The 16,022-nt window shown below is 50.3% G+C and overlaps 1 protein-coding gene across 2 annotated transcripts; it reads right to left on the reverse strand.

Annotated features, from left to right (window-relative positions):
• Positions 1-206: 206 nt before the first annotated feature.
• GALR1 (galanin receptor 1) lies at positions 207-15,366 on the reverse strand. 2 transcript variants are annotated; one of them, XR_015153370.1, is made up of 4 exons: positions 13,868-15,293; positions 11,472-11,577; positions 9,394-9,459; positions 1,387-3,781 (listed from the first exon to the last, which is right to left on the reverse strand). XR_015153370.1 is itself a non-coding variant. In XM_086372110.1 (3 exons), the coding sequence occupies exons 1-3, from the start codon at positions 14,531-14,533 to the stop codon at positions 3,464-3,466; spliced, it is 1,050 nt and encodes a 349-aa protein (XP_086228236.1). In that variant the 5' UTR covers positions 14,534-15,366; the 3' UTR covers positions 207-3,463. The 2 variants fall into 2 exon arrangements, 1 of the variants encoding a protein (XP_086228236.1); XM_086372110.1 differs by lacking the exon at positions 11,472-11,577 and having other exon boundaries at positions 207-3,781; positions 13,868-15,366.
• Between the last annotated feature and the right edge of the window lie 656 nt (positions 15,367-16,022).

Here is a 16,022-nt window from a genome sequence, read left to right on the forward strand (position 1 = left end):
CGAGTCATTGACATCTGCTTGACAAATAACTTAATATGCAACGTTTTTTGATGACCCAGAACAACATGACTAGCTTACAGAGAAAATCACTTAGAAATATAAAGTCAGGAAGATATTTGCAATCAGTGCAGCTGGAAATTGACAGATTTTAGGTAAGTTTCCAGAAGCAGCCATTTTGATCTCTTGATTCAATTTACATGACTATGTGGTTCTTGTACACATTTAATAAATTATTCAGCAAGAACATGACAAAGGTATATAATACATTGCTTTCCTTGATGTAATGCTGCTTCAAGCATAAGCACTGGGGATCGTACGGCATCTGTGGAGAGAGAAGGGATCCTCTACTGCCCAGAACCTGACCTTGGGTATCAGTTAACGTCTAGGAATGATTTCTGCACCATCTCAATGTATCTGAGACATCGAGCAAATGCAATTATCCTCAGGATCACAATTTGAAGTTGAGTCACAAGAAGCTTTTAGCCTTGCATGAGTCACGCAGTTCAGACATCTCTCCACAGATACGCCTGGGGCGATGGAGGAATTTTACTGTGGCTTATGTCAGAGTGAGGAACTCTGGATCGGAGCAAGGTAGGACGTGAGCACACAGGGCTTGGAGATGCAGAGGAGAGGGGGACGACGGTTTGATCCCCAGTGTGTGGAGTAAAATAGTTCCATTTACAGCAAAAGGATTTCCCTAAGATACTCAGAAATGGGCTCAGCCCCCACATTGCTGAGCACATACATGGTCGGAGCAGCAGAGAGACTCTGTCTCAGCAACTCCTGAGGAGACAGGACAAGACCAGCTCCTCAACCGTGTCCCCATATTCATCAGCAAGGAACCGAAATCGTGCTTTATGCATATGAAACAGCCAGTATGCCCGCTATTTAAATATTCCAGAGCCATCTCCCCATGAGAAAGCAAAAGGCCCAGAAAGATAACAGCTGCCTTGGGCCACTAGGGCAGCCAAGTCTAAGGAGAAAGCATCATTTTTCTTTGAAGTTTGCAGAAAAACGAGGTTTACCCAGCATCCGGACTTTAAAGGCGCACCGGGGGTGGGGAGGTGCAGCGGGTGTATCTCCTTTAGCCTGGCTGCTAGTACTGGGGGGAAAGAGAAGCGGGGGGGGTCTGGGTTACTCAGTGAAGAGGGGGTGGGGCCTCTGAATGGGTCCCCATTAATTACACATGATTACAAGGGTGCCCCAGGAAGTACTTGGTCTGCAGATACAAGTTCTTCTGGAACCCCTCACTCAGGAAACTGTATGCAGTTTTACATCTTTGCAGACCTCCGTTACCACCGAAACTCATTTGAGGAGGAGACAACGTAAACTCTAAACAAGAGGAATTGATTAGAATGACGCTGGACAGAAGAGCCCACCGGCCTGTGAAATGAAGCAATGCGCATTTATACCCGGCGCTCTGGGCTCTGCAAATCGGAGATGACAGCATCTGGAAGTGACCAAGGCATGACAAGGGTAAGTACATCATGTCCAAACCCATGTCAGCACTTGCCCGAATAGGGCAGCAGTGGCTCCTGCGTTTGTTCCAAGGCTTCCTTTGTGTGCGTGGGAATCAGAAGAGAGCGGCCACAGTGCGGGGAGCCACTGCCAGCCGAGCAAGTCCAAGCAGGACACGCCTCTTTGTGCAGCTGCGTGAATCCACACACACAGAAGACGTCCTGGCGTGTGCAACGGCAGCTTCAAGTTCCACAAAACTCGTGCGGTACCGTCATCAGAGTAAAATGTTTCTGCTGCCATATTTGAATAAAGTGCAAAAATTTTTCCGTGCAAAGGAATTACATTGTTCTTAAAAATACTCACATAGGTGTATGTACAATTTTTCCCCTGGCCATCAAACATGAAAAGTCATGATTTCCCATCCTCTGACAATTTTCTCCTCTTCTATCCAGAGAACTATTTATAATGTGGCAAATGTAAATACTCTTAGCTGGAGGAATATAGTTAGTAAAATAAATTCACAAACTAGAGAAGCTAACATGCAAAGACTTACATTGAGTTGATCTTTTTGATCCAAAATTTGATATTTCACATGAAGTCCTCATATGACTCAGGTATGCATTACACAAAATTCTTTTAAAAAAATTTTTTCTTGCTTTTGTGTCATCCTAAAATGTATCAGTCTTGCAGTCTGAAAATTATTTACTAATATAGAATCATTTCATCTTTTCATACCATTTTCTCATTATTAAATATAAAACTGTCACAAAAACTACATTTGAAACTAAGTTATGATGATTTGAACCCCAAATTAACATTTCTAGAGGGAGCAATATTTGGGATAAATATGCATTAGACATCATTACAAATTTGATGAAAAAAGCATTTGTTTGGACATGATATGCCCAGCTATATCCAACCATTAGACTGTTTTTTCAAAGTTTATCTGAACCAGACATTTTACTATGCTTACTAACTTGCCTCACATGGCATGACCATTATCTCATGTGGCTTATAATTCATAGACATTATTCTGAATTCATAGAAATTATTTTCTGTACATCATTTTCACTGACATTTAAAAAATTCTCCTTTTGAGTAGATTCCACTCAAGGCATAGCTAATACCTTAAAATATACATATGTGTGTGTCAATATGTAAATTTTTAATGTCCAGTTTCATTCTCAGAAACTCATTCACAGCTTCCACCATGAGGATAGTTTCAGGTGGTGGTTTTCCCTGATTTTTTTGGTCATCTCAACGAAGACTAAGTTCACAGCGTAGTTTTTCACTGACATCCTGATGGCTGACAACCCAGGATCTTGCTGCTGACTGCCTGAGATGAGCTTAAGAGACCTCATGACTGCAGACGGACACAGCACATTGCAGAAGCCGCATACACTGCTTACAGCTCGGAGCAGATGCAGCAAATGTGCAAATAAGCTTATTTCCATCAGATGGATATGTCTTAATACAAACGGCCCCAAAAATAAAACTCAGGATCAAGTGCCCATAATCGTATCTGAGACACATATAGTTTCAACATTACCACTGATCTTAAAATTGAAGAACTAAAGCATGTGTTTTCTAATTACATTTGTTTCCAAAATACGTAGATCACAAATATTCCTGACCACCTTGACAGGCCCTTCTTCCTTATCCTACAAAGAATACAAATCTAGACAGTCCTATTATAGACTCTTTACAGTCTTTAAATAAAGTTTCTTGAGAAACTTTCATTTCTTAAGATGTATAAAACTATATTATTCTTTTTTTGCTTATGGAATAGAATTTAGAAATAAAATAAAATTTAGAAATGGCCTTCACTAGACCTAGGGATTTTCCAGGTAGATCAAAGTACTTTTTAAACACAAGTGGAATTCAATCAATATAATATGAATTGTTGTTAAGATAGCAAGTTACTGCCTTGCTTAACACTGCAGTGTATTTCTCTGTCTGGTCCACATGCATGCAAATACCACATTTTGAAATAATACTCTTTTTTTCACACGTGAGTACAATTGGTTGATGGTGGGGTGTCTAGTCGACTTTTATTTTCTTTAGTGTCATTAAGAGGTGACTCCTTGCGGGCGTGGCACTTGAACACTTGCTTATAAGCCTTCCTGAAGTTTTCGGAGAGAAAGGCGTAAATGATGGGGTTCACGGAGGAGTTGCTGTAGGCCAGGCAGTGGGCCGTGATCCTGAAGAAGAAGGAGGCGGGGGTCAGCGGGAACACCCCAAACTCAGCCCAGAGATGGATGACGTGGTGGGGCAGCCAGGAGACTCCGAAGACCACCACCACCACCAGCACCGTCTGCGCCGTCTAGGAGAAGGGAAGGAAGCAGAGGCGCTGATTACAACAGAGGAGAAGGGAAGAAAGCAGAGATGCTGATCACAACAGACAGGAACAGCGTTCTAGCTCATGCACTGACAGAGGGAATTTCCTGTACATTTCCACAGAATCAAGTGCGTCCTAAACCTGCTCTTGGTGCTGACCTTCATGTGGCAGTCACACCCCTAAAGGAGCTATAAGCGTGGCCCGGTGGTCCCCTGTCCACTCTGCCCCTGGAGAGAAGCAATCCCACTGGGATCCATGAATTCAGGGAGGCAGGGTGGAGGGGAAGGAGAGAGAGAAGGAAGGTGCTTATTTTCCCTCCAGCCTCACAACCACGGAGCAGGGACTCCCCGACCAGGAAACCGCGGTGGACCCACAGGTCCTTTCACAGGACAAGCTTGGACCTCCACCCTGCAGGAATGTTCTTATGTTATGCCATGACTTTGCTCTTACTTCCTGTGAGTTAGAACCTGACTGTCACAGCCCACAGTGCCCAGAACATGAGGCTTAAGATAGCAAGTCTTCCAGAAGAGACGCAGGGTAGCTGACTGACTCGGAGAGGAAGTTTGTCCAAGAGGCAGGCTGGAAGCCAGGGAACCCGGCAGAGACGGGAGAGGAGATGCTTGGACTTCAGGACGAGGTCGGAGCAAGGGCGGTCAGGGCGCCGGAGATGGGAGTTACACTCATGTTTACTCTGACCACGCGATGGTCAGAAGGTGCCACGGGCCATGCAAAAGCCAAGAGTTTGATGACCTTTGAAAACTGAGGCCACCTCCCTGGGCCTCAGCCTCCTGGCCTGTGACTGGGGTGACCCAACCTGATGATTCTCTGACTGGACTTGGCCCACTTAACACCTTCAAACAGTTCGGGTATAAAGCTGACCACAGGGTTTCCAGGGCGACAGGTTTCCAGACTGAGGCTGCCGCACACACAACACGCAGAGCAGACCAGCACCCCGCTCCCGGAAGTCAAGGATCGTCTGCTGTCCGTCCGTTTACCCGTTAGTGTATGGGATGTGTTCCTGATGATTCAGTAACCACCTAGACACAATTACACCTACAAATAGCAAGGAGCACACCCACTGTCCTTCCTAAGGCAGGAAGGCCATTTCTGTGCAGCACAAAATGCATGCTCTCTGGATATTCTGTTTCACTGCTCCTTTCAGGAGGTTTTCACTAAGTAACAAGCTGAGGGCAGAACTACACCCCGACAGCTTACAGATAAGAGCCACACTGTATCTGTATCCCTGTAGGGCAACTGTCAGCAGGGTGGCTTTTCTATGGAGGGTTTGTTTCTGTGTATGTCTACCCAAGGTCATTCAAAACCTGCCTTTTATTTTTAGCAGGTCTACTGGTCTTTTCAGAACCATGAGCAAGGTTCCTTTCCTTGGTCTGCCTGTAGCTTTGAAATGTGAGTGATTTAAGATTGCACTATAAATCAGGAAAGAATATCAATGGGTACTTACATAAACTTTATCTTTTATCAAATGATGCTCCCAAAAAACTTTAACAGAATGCTTGTTTAATACAATGTTTGTGCTCCCAGCTATGTGTCGACAAAGGTTCACTATTTATTTTCTGCCTATTTCATAGGCATCTCAGCCCATCCGAGCTGGTACAGGAGTGGCCTCCATATCAGCCACAGCTTCACGCGATGCCAGCACATCAAGGTGTCCAGGGAGAAACACGCATGGCTCCCTCCTCTGTCTCTCTCACATCAGAGGACCAGGACCACGAAACTGGGAAGACGTGGGAGGGATGCAGAAAGACATCCACCCACAGAACAGCGCCCTCACCCACGCCCAACTCAGAAAACATGCGCCTGGAACACACCACCTCAAGGTCAAGATCTGGTCAAAATAACCCACTGTACTAACAAAATAATGGCTGAGCACCAAAGAATCAATGCTTTTGAACTGTGGTGCTGGAGAAGACTCTTGAGAGTCCCTGGGACTGCAAGGAGATCCAACCAGTCCATCCTAAAGGAGATCAGTCCTGGGTGTTCTGATGTTGAAGCTGAAGCTCCAGTACTTTGGCCACCTGATGCGAAGAACTGACTCATTGGAAAAGACCCTGATGCTGGGAAAGATTGAAGACGGGAGGAGGAGGAGTCAACAGAGGATGAGATGGCTGGATGGCATCACCAGCTCAATGGGCACGAGTTTGGTGAGAAACAGGGAAGCCTGGTTGCTGCAGTCCATGGGGTCGCAGAGTCGGACACGACTGAGCAACTGTACAACAACCGCAGACCTGGGTTTGCAGCAGGTCAGCGAGCCATCGTTATGCAGCACTTCATGAAAATTCAAGTATCGGGGTCTCACGGCCCACAGCGCTGCTTCCACAGGTCGTGCGGATGACGTACCCACCCAGGAACCTGCCTTCCTACATAGCTCATGAGTGCTTGAAGAATCAGTGAAGAATTCCGCAGAAGCCACAACAAAAGCAAGCGACCTCTCCCACCTCGAGGAGAAGGCTGAGGAGCTTCCTCGGTGCTGACCGCACCCGGGCTGACCCACACCGCCTCCTCGGAAAGGTTCCAAACCTGCTTCTGCTCTTCCCCTTAGAAAAGTCAGTGAGGAGATGAGGCCCTCTGTGGGGATGGGGGCTATTTTCATTTCTTACAGTATCATTTGCCTGAATCACAAATGGGTTTACACCCGATGCATCGCCTACGTTCCCATCTGTCCATGTAGCGTGCAGGACCACAGCATCACCGTTGGATAGGGAAGAAGCCCTCGTTGAAGGTTATGTGCCAAGTCTCTGCATGAATTCTTATACCTAAGGTTGGGCCTTTTATTAGCCTGCCTTCTTTTTACTTCTTGCACTGAAAGTATCTGAAAAATAGTAATTTCTCCTCTTCCTGTGAGATGCTCTTTTTCAAGCCATCTGAGACATCTGAATTTTTTTTCCTTCAAAGACTTTTGCTCATAATCCATCTAATGGAACTTGGCAGGGAAGGAAAAAGTGACTAAATGATGAGACTGATGAGAAACATTTTGTAAATTGTACAAATGACAGCCAAAAAGCTTGTTGAGTTACTCCAAGCCAGATGGGGGAAAAGAGCAGCTGTTAAAAGAACCTCATGGTTAAGAAGGTACCACGAGGGTCTCACATATACCTCCCTATTACCAGGAACCATCCTGGGGAAGTCTACCTGACTGGGAAGTCTTCCAGAAATTGTTAAGAATCTTATTTTCCTATCTGATCAGCCTTGTGCCAGAAAACGTTTCTCTAGGTCCAGCCGAGCCTAGTGTTAATCAAGGCCGGGCTCTGTACTGTGGTCAGTACTATTTTGGCAAAGAAAAGCACACTCTTCTTCTCTATTTTCCTCCAAACAGGCAGGAGAGCTGTTGAGCAAGTTTGTGTTGAACCTAACCCTCCACCCCAAGAGCGCTACCAGCCTTCAAACGAAGTGGAGCCCTTATGGATGGACACAGCACAGGGGAAGGGGCCCTATGCAGCCACTGAGGCGGGGAGCCAGAAATGGGTACAGCTGAAATGAATAAACCTCCAAGATCTTCTCACATCACTCCATGATCCATCAGAAACTGAGTGTGTACACACCCAGGAACACTCTTCTCTGCCTGGACCCAGAGCAGCATCAGCGGAGCCGACCCAACCTCCGCCTCCAGGCGGAGACACGCTGGCTCTCCACCCTGGGCCCTCCCCTCCGTCTCCCCGTTCCCTCTTCCCACCCTACTCCCTACACATGTCTGCTAGCCTTTGCCTAGACCCAGGTACATGCACATACACAAACTATTTATTCTATGCAAACAAGGAAGTAATTAAATACATCAAAAGAAATCTGACATCTGTTCAGTGGTTATTAAGGGTCAGAGGTTGTGAGAATAGAAGAGGAAATCTTCCCTCCTCCAAATGTTGAGAACTTCTCCCGTGGGAAGAATTGCATTTACATATACGTTCCCTGGTGGCTCAGCCAGTAAAGAATCTGCCTGCAGTGCAGGAGACCCTGATTCAATTCCTGGGTCAGGAAGATCCCCCGGAAAGGGAAAGGCTACCCATTCCAGTATTCTTGGGCTTCCCTGGTGGCTCAGATGGTAAAGAATTTGCCTGCAGTGCAGGAGACCTGGGTTTGATCCCTGTGATGGGAAGATCCCCTGGAGGAGGGCATGGATACCCACTCCAGTTTTCTGGCCTAAAGAATCCCCATGGACAGAGGAGCCTGGTGAACTATGGTCCATGGTTGCAAAGAGTCAGACACAACTGAGCGCCTAAGCACATATAATATATTCCCTCACATGTGAGTGTCTTGTGCTTCCCTAGTGACTCAGACTAGTAAAGTGACTCAGTAAAGAAGCAGCCTGCAAAGTGGGAGACCCAGGTTTGATCCCTGGGTCAGGAAGATGCCCTGGAGAAGGGCAGAGCAACCACTGCAGTATTCTTGTCTGGAGAATCCCATGGACAGAGGAGCCTGGCGGGCAACAGTCCACAAAGTCACAAAGAGTCGGAATGACTGAGCAACTAACACAACAACAATACACATGCCTCATATACACACACACACACACCCAAATGTACACATATACATATAAAACCAAACAATGTAAATGTTAAAATGCTCACTAATCTTTCAGTTCAGTTCAGTTGCTTAGTCGTGTCCAACTCTTTGTGACTCTAGGGACTGCAGCCCACCAGGCTCCTCTCTCCGTGGGATTTTCCAGGCAAGAATACTGGAGTGGGTTGTCATTTCCTTCTCCAGGATATGATCTGAGTAAGAGGTAAATTAATCCCAATTTGTAAAATAGCTTTCCCTCAAACTGGGTTTGAAACATAATAAATTGCAGGGTGTTAGATGCTGTCAAACTCTTCAGGGGAAGCTTGTGGGAATCGGGATTCAGGGGAGAATGAGAAAGACAATTAAAGATGGGCTGGACCCCCCTGAGGCCGCTCCCATCTTCAGTTCTGCCCCCAGGGGGCCAAACCAGCACCCGACTGGGAGGAAGAGAGCAGAGCACAGCAACCGCTGCGAGGCTTCAGGGAGGGATACAGCAATACTCGCTCGAAAGATAATTAAGACGGGGCCTCCTGGCTCCACATCAGAGACGGTAAATACACAATAAAAGAAGTGTGTCTGCTAAGTCTCTTCAATCGTGTCTCTGCGACCCCATGGACTATAGTCCGCCAGGCTCCTCTGTCCATGGGGTTCTCCAGGCAAGAGGACTGGAGGTTGCTGTGCCCTCCTCGAGGGAATCCTCCCAAACCAGGAATGGAACTCGGGACTCCTGCACTTGCAGGTGGGTTCTTTACCACGAGCACCACCTGCTCAAGCAAACTGTGGGTCCAGCCACCTGACACCCTGTCCCAGTCACCCACAGCACACCTTCTCCAGAGGCTCAGAATCCAGAAGACACACCTTTTGGCCCCTCCCCAGACCTCCGCCCACGTTCTCAGGCAGCTCAGTCACCTGCCCACCCTCAGCGGCTGACTCTCCGTGTCTCCTCTCTGCCCAGGGCTAAGATGTTCATTTCAAATCGCTGAACCCAGGAACCATAATTTCACAGGAGGATGCAGGAGAGCTAAGAGTATACAGTAAACCAAGCTCCAGAAACGGCACAGAGAATGTAAACCCATGAGTTTTACCTTTTTCTTTGATGCCTCTGACTTCTTTGACACGTTCTTCAACTTTTTATGCAAATGGTTAAGGACCTGCAAAACACAGACTGATAAAATCGGTTTGCCTCAGACCGCACAATTCATTGTCCACTTTGCAGTGACATTTCCTGATGTTCTGCAAAGGGAAGACCATGGTTTACAAAATCACGCAAGCTGCAATTCACATGAGCTGGTGGAGTAATGACGACTGTGGATTGCCATGAACATCTGGTCTTCTAATCACCTGTGTCCGGAGCACCTGTTGGCAGAGCTCTGGTGCGGGTAGCTCCGAGGTTTCTTCCAGAAAGACCCACTCCGCTGCCCATACCTGCATCCCCGCTGGCCTCCCTGCCACCTGGTTTCCCCTAAGAGTCTACATTTCCACAATTCCAGGTCCCTGCTACATGTTAAATCCTAGATGTGCGGGAAAACTACAGACTGCCTTCCAACACGCTGATAGCTGACAGGCCACCTTTCTGCAAGGTTCTACAACTAATGGCCCATCAGGGAGGCTTCCAAGGAGACACTTGTTTCCTTCCTTAGAGAAATTAGTTTTGTCTTCTCTCGCCAGAGTCATACTCAGGAGAAATGATGTGAGACACTGTGGTTCCACACAAGAATTTGCACCATAAGCCATACAACAGGGTCGGGATGGTGGTACACACTCCAGGCAGGTCTTGAGTTCATTCTTATGAGTGAAAAACCTAAGGACAATCAGCTCAGGGTGACTAAGGGCTTGAGACTGCCGGTCAATTGCTCAGTTGAGTCCCTCCAAACACTGGAAACAGTGTTCCAGCCACCTCCCTGTCCCCCTGGAGCACCACAGCATGGAAATAATTTAATCAAATTGAACATATTACGAAAGCTGCTCTGTCTGGGCAGATGCAACCCTCCGGAGTCACTGGGCACTCCCTGATCGAGAAGCCATGGGATTTATCCACCACTTCACAATTCCCTGGGCTTCCCTGGCGGCTCAGATGGTAAAGAATCTGCCTGCAGTGGGTTCGATGCCTGGGTAGGGAAGATCCCCTGGAGAAGGCCATGGCACCCCACTTCAGTATTCTTGCCTGGAGAATCCCATGGACAGAGGAGCCTAGTGGGCTACAGTCCCTGGAGTCACAGAGGCGGACATGACTGAGCGACTAACACTTTCACTTCACTTTCACGATTCCCTACCCCCGAAAAGCAGCTGTCATGGGGTGTGAATTTCTGACTCCAAACTCCCAGCCCTACCGAAATACTGCTCACTTCCCACAGGGGCTCAGCATCCTCCACAAGACAAGCCTCTCACTTACTATGGGGACATCTGGGGTCACTCTCAGTACAGCAACAATGGGCCCATCTACTGTCCTGCCATCAGCAACTGGGGTATTAAAAATCAAATGGAAGAGAACGACAGAAGGGAGGCTTGTGCAGGAACAAACGAAGAGGACTTTCAAGAGGGAGGAACGGGCTGGACAGGGCCCCTCCCGGCGAGGACCAACCGGGCCAGGTTCCTTGGGGACAGCCTCCCCACCGCCAGAGGAGGACTCCAGTCACTGAAAGAAAGGGAGAGATGGCAGGCAGCGTCAGCGAGGGCTGCCTGGAGGGGGCCCCACGTGGAAAACTGAGATGTTACCTGCTATGTTACTGGGCCGGGGCCACTCAGTCCTTCCACAGACTCGGGGGTCACATCTCATAACTACGAAACGCCTAAGGAACGTAGTGGAGCGGTCCACGGAGGAAAAGCCCAAGCATGTTTCTCCTGGCTCTGTTCCACTCCATGAGTGCACACTATGGACCCACACTGACACGTGTGACGGACCCCACGAAGGTCTCGCCATCAAAGGAGGAAGGGGTATGACTGCGTTTCTCGGGAAGCTGATGACGTGGTAAGCGGGCACTTCCCCGTCACTCGTGCTTTCAGAAGTGTGTGCAGGAGGCCCACACCCGTCCTGGCACAGGTGCGGGAAACGGGCAGGTCACGAGTTCATCTGGTGTCAGGCCAAGGAGGGCCCAGGAGAAGCACCCCCCCCCGAGGGCAGAGTGAGCCAGCCCCACAGCAGCAGAGGGCGCCCCAGACTCACCCTCCAGCCCCGCACTCTGGGTCTCCGGGGAGGGCAGGTGCAAAGGACCTCCCACTAAACTCCTGTCAGTACAGAAGGCAGCTCTGGAATGCAATTCCTTTGTTAACTTCAAAAAAAACAAAACAAGAAAAACACTGTGATTTTATATGTCTTTTGATCTGGGCCTTGGGGTAACAACCAATCTTGAATGTAACATTTAAGTAGTGAAACCCTTCCATGCAAAGCAGTGACTGATCAAAGGAAAGCAACTGAAGTCTTTAATCTTTACCTTTTTTCAAGCCCTAGAATGAATATGCAAATATTACTTTGAATTTCAAAGAAACTTCCAGTTATGCTTAAAGGCAAACCATTTCCATATTTTAAAAAAAAATCTCAATGATCATGTATTTACTGAATTTTTTAATTTAGAAACTTCACCTTAGGTGTGACTTTTATAAATTCTCAAATGACAGAAATGTAGGCTGGTTTCTTCCTAGAAGTTTATCTTGTTGTTTCCATTAAAAAGACCTGAATTTCCAAAAGACCAAAGACTTTTGGGAAACAAAGGAAGAATATGCTTCAAGCATAACCCATGTAATGATGAATGAAAAGCCAAACACTTTAAGAATCTCTCTAGTCTCAAGGCCCATGCCCCACAGGCCCGCCTCCCCCAGGGGGCTAGGAAGCCCTGCATGGAAATCCTTCCTGAATGCTTTACCAGCTTCACAATCTCAATCAGCTGCTTCACTCCTCCAAAACCCTCTATCCTTATCAATAAAATATGCACAGTGGCTCCAACCCACTGGGTCACCTGCAGATCAAGTGACATAGTGCACACTGGAGACCTCTGCCCTGTGCAGACCAAGCTTTGATTTGCTTTTGCTAGAAGCAAAGGGAATAAACCAGCCATTTATCAAAGAGCTAAGCTACAGTGATTCCCAATTTCCTGCCTTTACTGCATCTCTTTATGCACAACCCTTTGGTGCAGGACATTCTTTCAGATCATATCCGAAAACATTACCATTCAAAATAGACACTGCTCTAGATAGATGACCTGGGGGAAGGGCAAACAAAACCAGGTGGCTCATAGTCCACATTTCTGCTGGGGGGTGGGGGGGAACTATGAGTGGAACATAAGAACTGATTGCTGTTCTACTTCACCTGATTATTCACAGACCTAGAATCACAGGCTTATCAGAAAGAAACAGAGAGAGAGAGAAGATAAAATGCAGCAGAGCTCAGAATTCGGTCACGGAAGTATTTCTCTAGTGGCGATGGTATTGGGGAGGGTGTGTCAGGGAGAGGGGATCTCACCCAATGCACTGCATCTCCTGATTACTAAGCAGATATGGTGGCTCAGACAGCAAATAATATGCCTACAATGTGGGAGACCCATGTTTGATCCCTAGGTGGGGAAGATCCCCTGGAAGGGGGAATGGCTACCCACACCAGTATTCATGCCTGGAGAATTCCATGGACGGAGGAGCTTGACCAGCTACAGTCCATGGGGTCGCAAAGAGTCAGATATGACTGAGTGACTAACACACACAAACAAGTTGTGTAAAAGATTTAAGACTTTTAGATCAGTACAAAATCTTCAAAACCATGTGTTATTAATGAAAGAGAACGTGATTGTGCTGAGCTGGGGGGAAGGGCACTGCAGAGAGAAAGGAAATGCGGGGTAGGGGGACCAGACCCGTGTCAGCTGTGTGTCTCCCAGCGGAGGCTTTAGACCTGCCACCTGAACTACTTAATATTCTTCACCTCCTCCTAAAAGGACTGAAATGAGGAAACGGCAGCAGCAAACCCATCCATCCAACGTTCTGTGGAGAATCCGCGAGGAAATACTTCTGACCATTTGGATTTATGACGCCTAATTTGTGTTATGAAATAAAATTCAAAGCTCTGTGGCCAGGAGCAGCGGTTTCACAAAGCCGGTCCTGGCCGGCGCCCCAGCCCCGTGCACCCCGCGGGCAGGGAAATCCCCCTATCCGACCCCAGTTGAGGGCTGCGGAGGGGCGCGCGCGGGCCCTCCATCCAGCAAAGGGGCCCGCTCAGCAGGACCTGGCACTCGCATAACGCTGCGGCCACGCAAGCAATCAGGCAGGCTGAGCGGGCTACAAGGCTAAAACCTCCTGAGAAGTGGGCGTTGAACTCCGCCTCCTCTGGGGACAACCTCAGGGCCCAGGGCTTGCGGGGGCCAGGACGGACGCCCGGATCTGCAAACTTTCCCGGTGTCGCCCAAACTCCAAGCAACTTGCGCACAGCATCAAACCCGTGAGCCCAAGCCGCGGCCGGAGGAGGCGATGGCTCGGGCAGAAAACTCGCGGGGGACGAGGGAAAGGGGGCGGGGCCCCGGAGGGGTGCGGGGACAGAGGAGCCGCCCCGGGCCCGCGGACCCGCCCGGCGCCCCGCACCTTGGCGTAGCAGAAGCAGATGAGCAGGAGCGGCAGCAGGTAGCCGAAGACAAAGGTGCACACCACGTAGGCCTTCTTGTGGCGCTGGTTGGGCCACTGCTCCCAGCAGAAGGTCTGGTTGCTGACATCCCGGTGGAAGAGGCGCTGGTGGTAGGCCACCGGCGAGGCCATGGCGATGGACAGAGCCCAGATGAAGCCCACGCCCAGCAGCGCGTTGCGGGACACCCGCAGGGCGGAGGAGCGGCGCGAGTGCACGATGGCCACGTAGCGGTCCACCGACATCGCGGCCAGCGTGAAGATGCTGACCAGCATGGACACGGTGAAGAAGTAGTGGATGAACTTGCAGATGAAGGCGCCCAGCACCCAGGTGGGCAGCGCGTACACCGTGGCCTGGAAGGGGATGCAGAAGAGCAGGTAGGCCAGGTCGGCGATGCTCAGGTTGAGGATGAACAGGTTGGTGGTGCTGCGCGGCTTGCCCGGCTTGCTGCGCGCCAGCACGGTGATCACCAGGCTGTTGCCCAGCACGCCGAGCGCGAAGATCAGGCCGAACACCACCAGCGTGACGAAGTTCTCCACGCCGATGCCGAAGAGCGGCCTGGGGTCCGGGGTCGGGGGCTCAAGCCCGCTCGCGTTCCCCTCGCTGAAGTTCCCAACCTCCAGCTCCATGGCGCGCAGGGGGAGCCTAGGTTGCGCTGGCGAAGGGCGCCTGCCGGGGAAGGAGGGGCTACGGGTGACCCAGCTCAGGGCACTCAGAACCCAGGCGCCCGGGCCGAGTGGCACCGTCTTTTCGGACGGGGCCACCTGGAAGAGAACGCAGACGGGAGCCGGAGCTGGACCTTCCCGCACTCACAAGGCTGTCCCAAGAGCTCCGGGCGTCCGCTTATCGGCCACCGAGCCGGGGACGAGGGACCGGCCGGCGCAGCCCTGCGGGAAGAGAGAGCTCTCTCTGCGCCTTACCAGCTCCGCGTCCCTGCAGGTCGTTTTCCTCGTCCCGAGAGGCTGCGGGCGGCACCTGTTGCTCCGCGCGGCTTCCTTCTCGCGGAGCTCCGGGGACACAGCCGGGCGCGCAGCAGAGCAGCGCGCGGTTCGTGGAGAGGGCTCGCCGCGCCCCGCAACTGGCCGGCTCCGCTTTCCCCTCGTAGTTTTTGGTCAGCCGGACGAGCGCTCTGTCTGCGCCTTCGCTGTCGTCCGCAGGGTGCCGCGGAGATGTAGCGAGGACTCAGCCGGGCTGAAATCCGCGCTGCCCGGGGGTCCCCCCGCCCCCCGGAAGTCGAGGCTCGCGCAGGGACTGGACGAATCCTAATGGGGTGGGTCGCCGCCCACCGCCTCTCCGAAAACAGTCGCGCGCTCTTCTCTGCGCACTGCGGACCTGTCTGCGTCCAGCGACCGCAGCAGCCGCCAGGGTGCAGCCCCCGCCGCGACCCCGGCGAGCAAGGCTGTGCGCGATCAGGGCGTGCTGGGCGGGGAGACGGGCGGTGCGCAGGCCTCCTCCTCTATCTAAACCGTTCATCCCTTCGCTCCAGGGCTGGCGGTCGCGGAGCGAGCTCCCCGCCCCAGGAATGAAGCCCAGAAACCAGTGATTGGCCCTGCGGCTACCTGGGGCTTTGTAAAATCCCTGACCCCACCTCCACCCTGCCGGCTGCTAGGGAGGGAACTAGGGTGGCCTGTTTGAGTTTTCTTGATAAACGTGGGTAAGATGAAAGGGGAAGATGCCCTGTTTACATCGTCCAACTTTATATCAGTTTTGCCTTATGTTACTCATCCGAGTGACATACACAGAAGGCGCGAAATATTTGTAAAATGAACAGATTTCACTTCACTGCTGTGGATCCGCCGACAACAAAAGAGGTGTTTACGTCTCGAAGTGTCAGTAAGCGTTACATGCTTGCCGGTTCGCAGTTAAGGCGCTGAAATTGATCCCTTCAATTCGCAGTGTTTACACGATCTGTCTATATTCCCTTTCAAGTATCCCCATACCTCCCACCATTCTCCAGATGACGCCCGAGTGTCCACTAGGCGCTGGACGCCGTGGCTGAGGGGGCGGGGAATGCGGTGGGGAACAGGGTACAGTGTCCCCCGGGGCAGGTCTGTGAGGGAAGTGCGCACCTTGAGGCAGGTCTGCCCTGGCACCAGAAGTTTAGGGAGTAAGTAGGAT

The sequence above is a fragment of the Bos grunniens genome, chromosome 24, assembly GCF_055505025.1.
Source record: "Bos grunniens cultivar Pamir isolate PY7600 chromosome 24, Bosgru_T2T1.0, whole genome shotgun sequence".
Taxonomy (NCBI): Eukaryota; Metazoa; Chordata; class Mammalia; order Artiodactyla; family Bovidae; genus Bos; species Bos grunniens.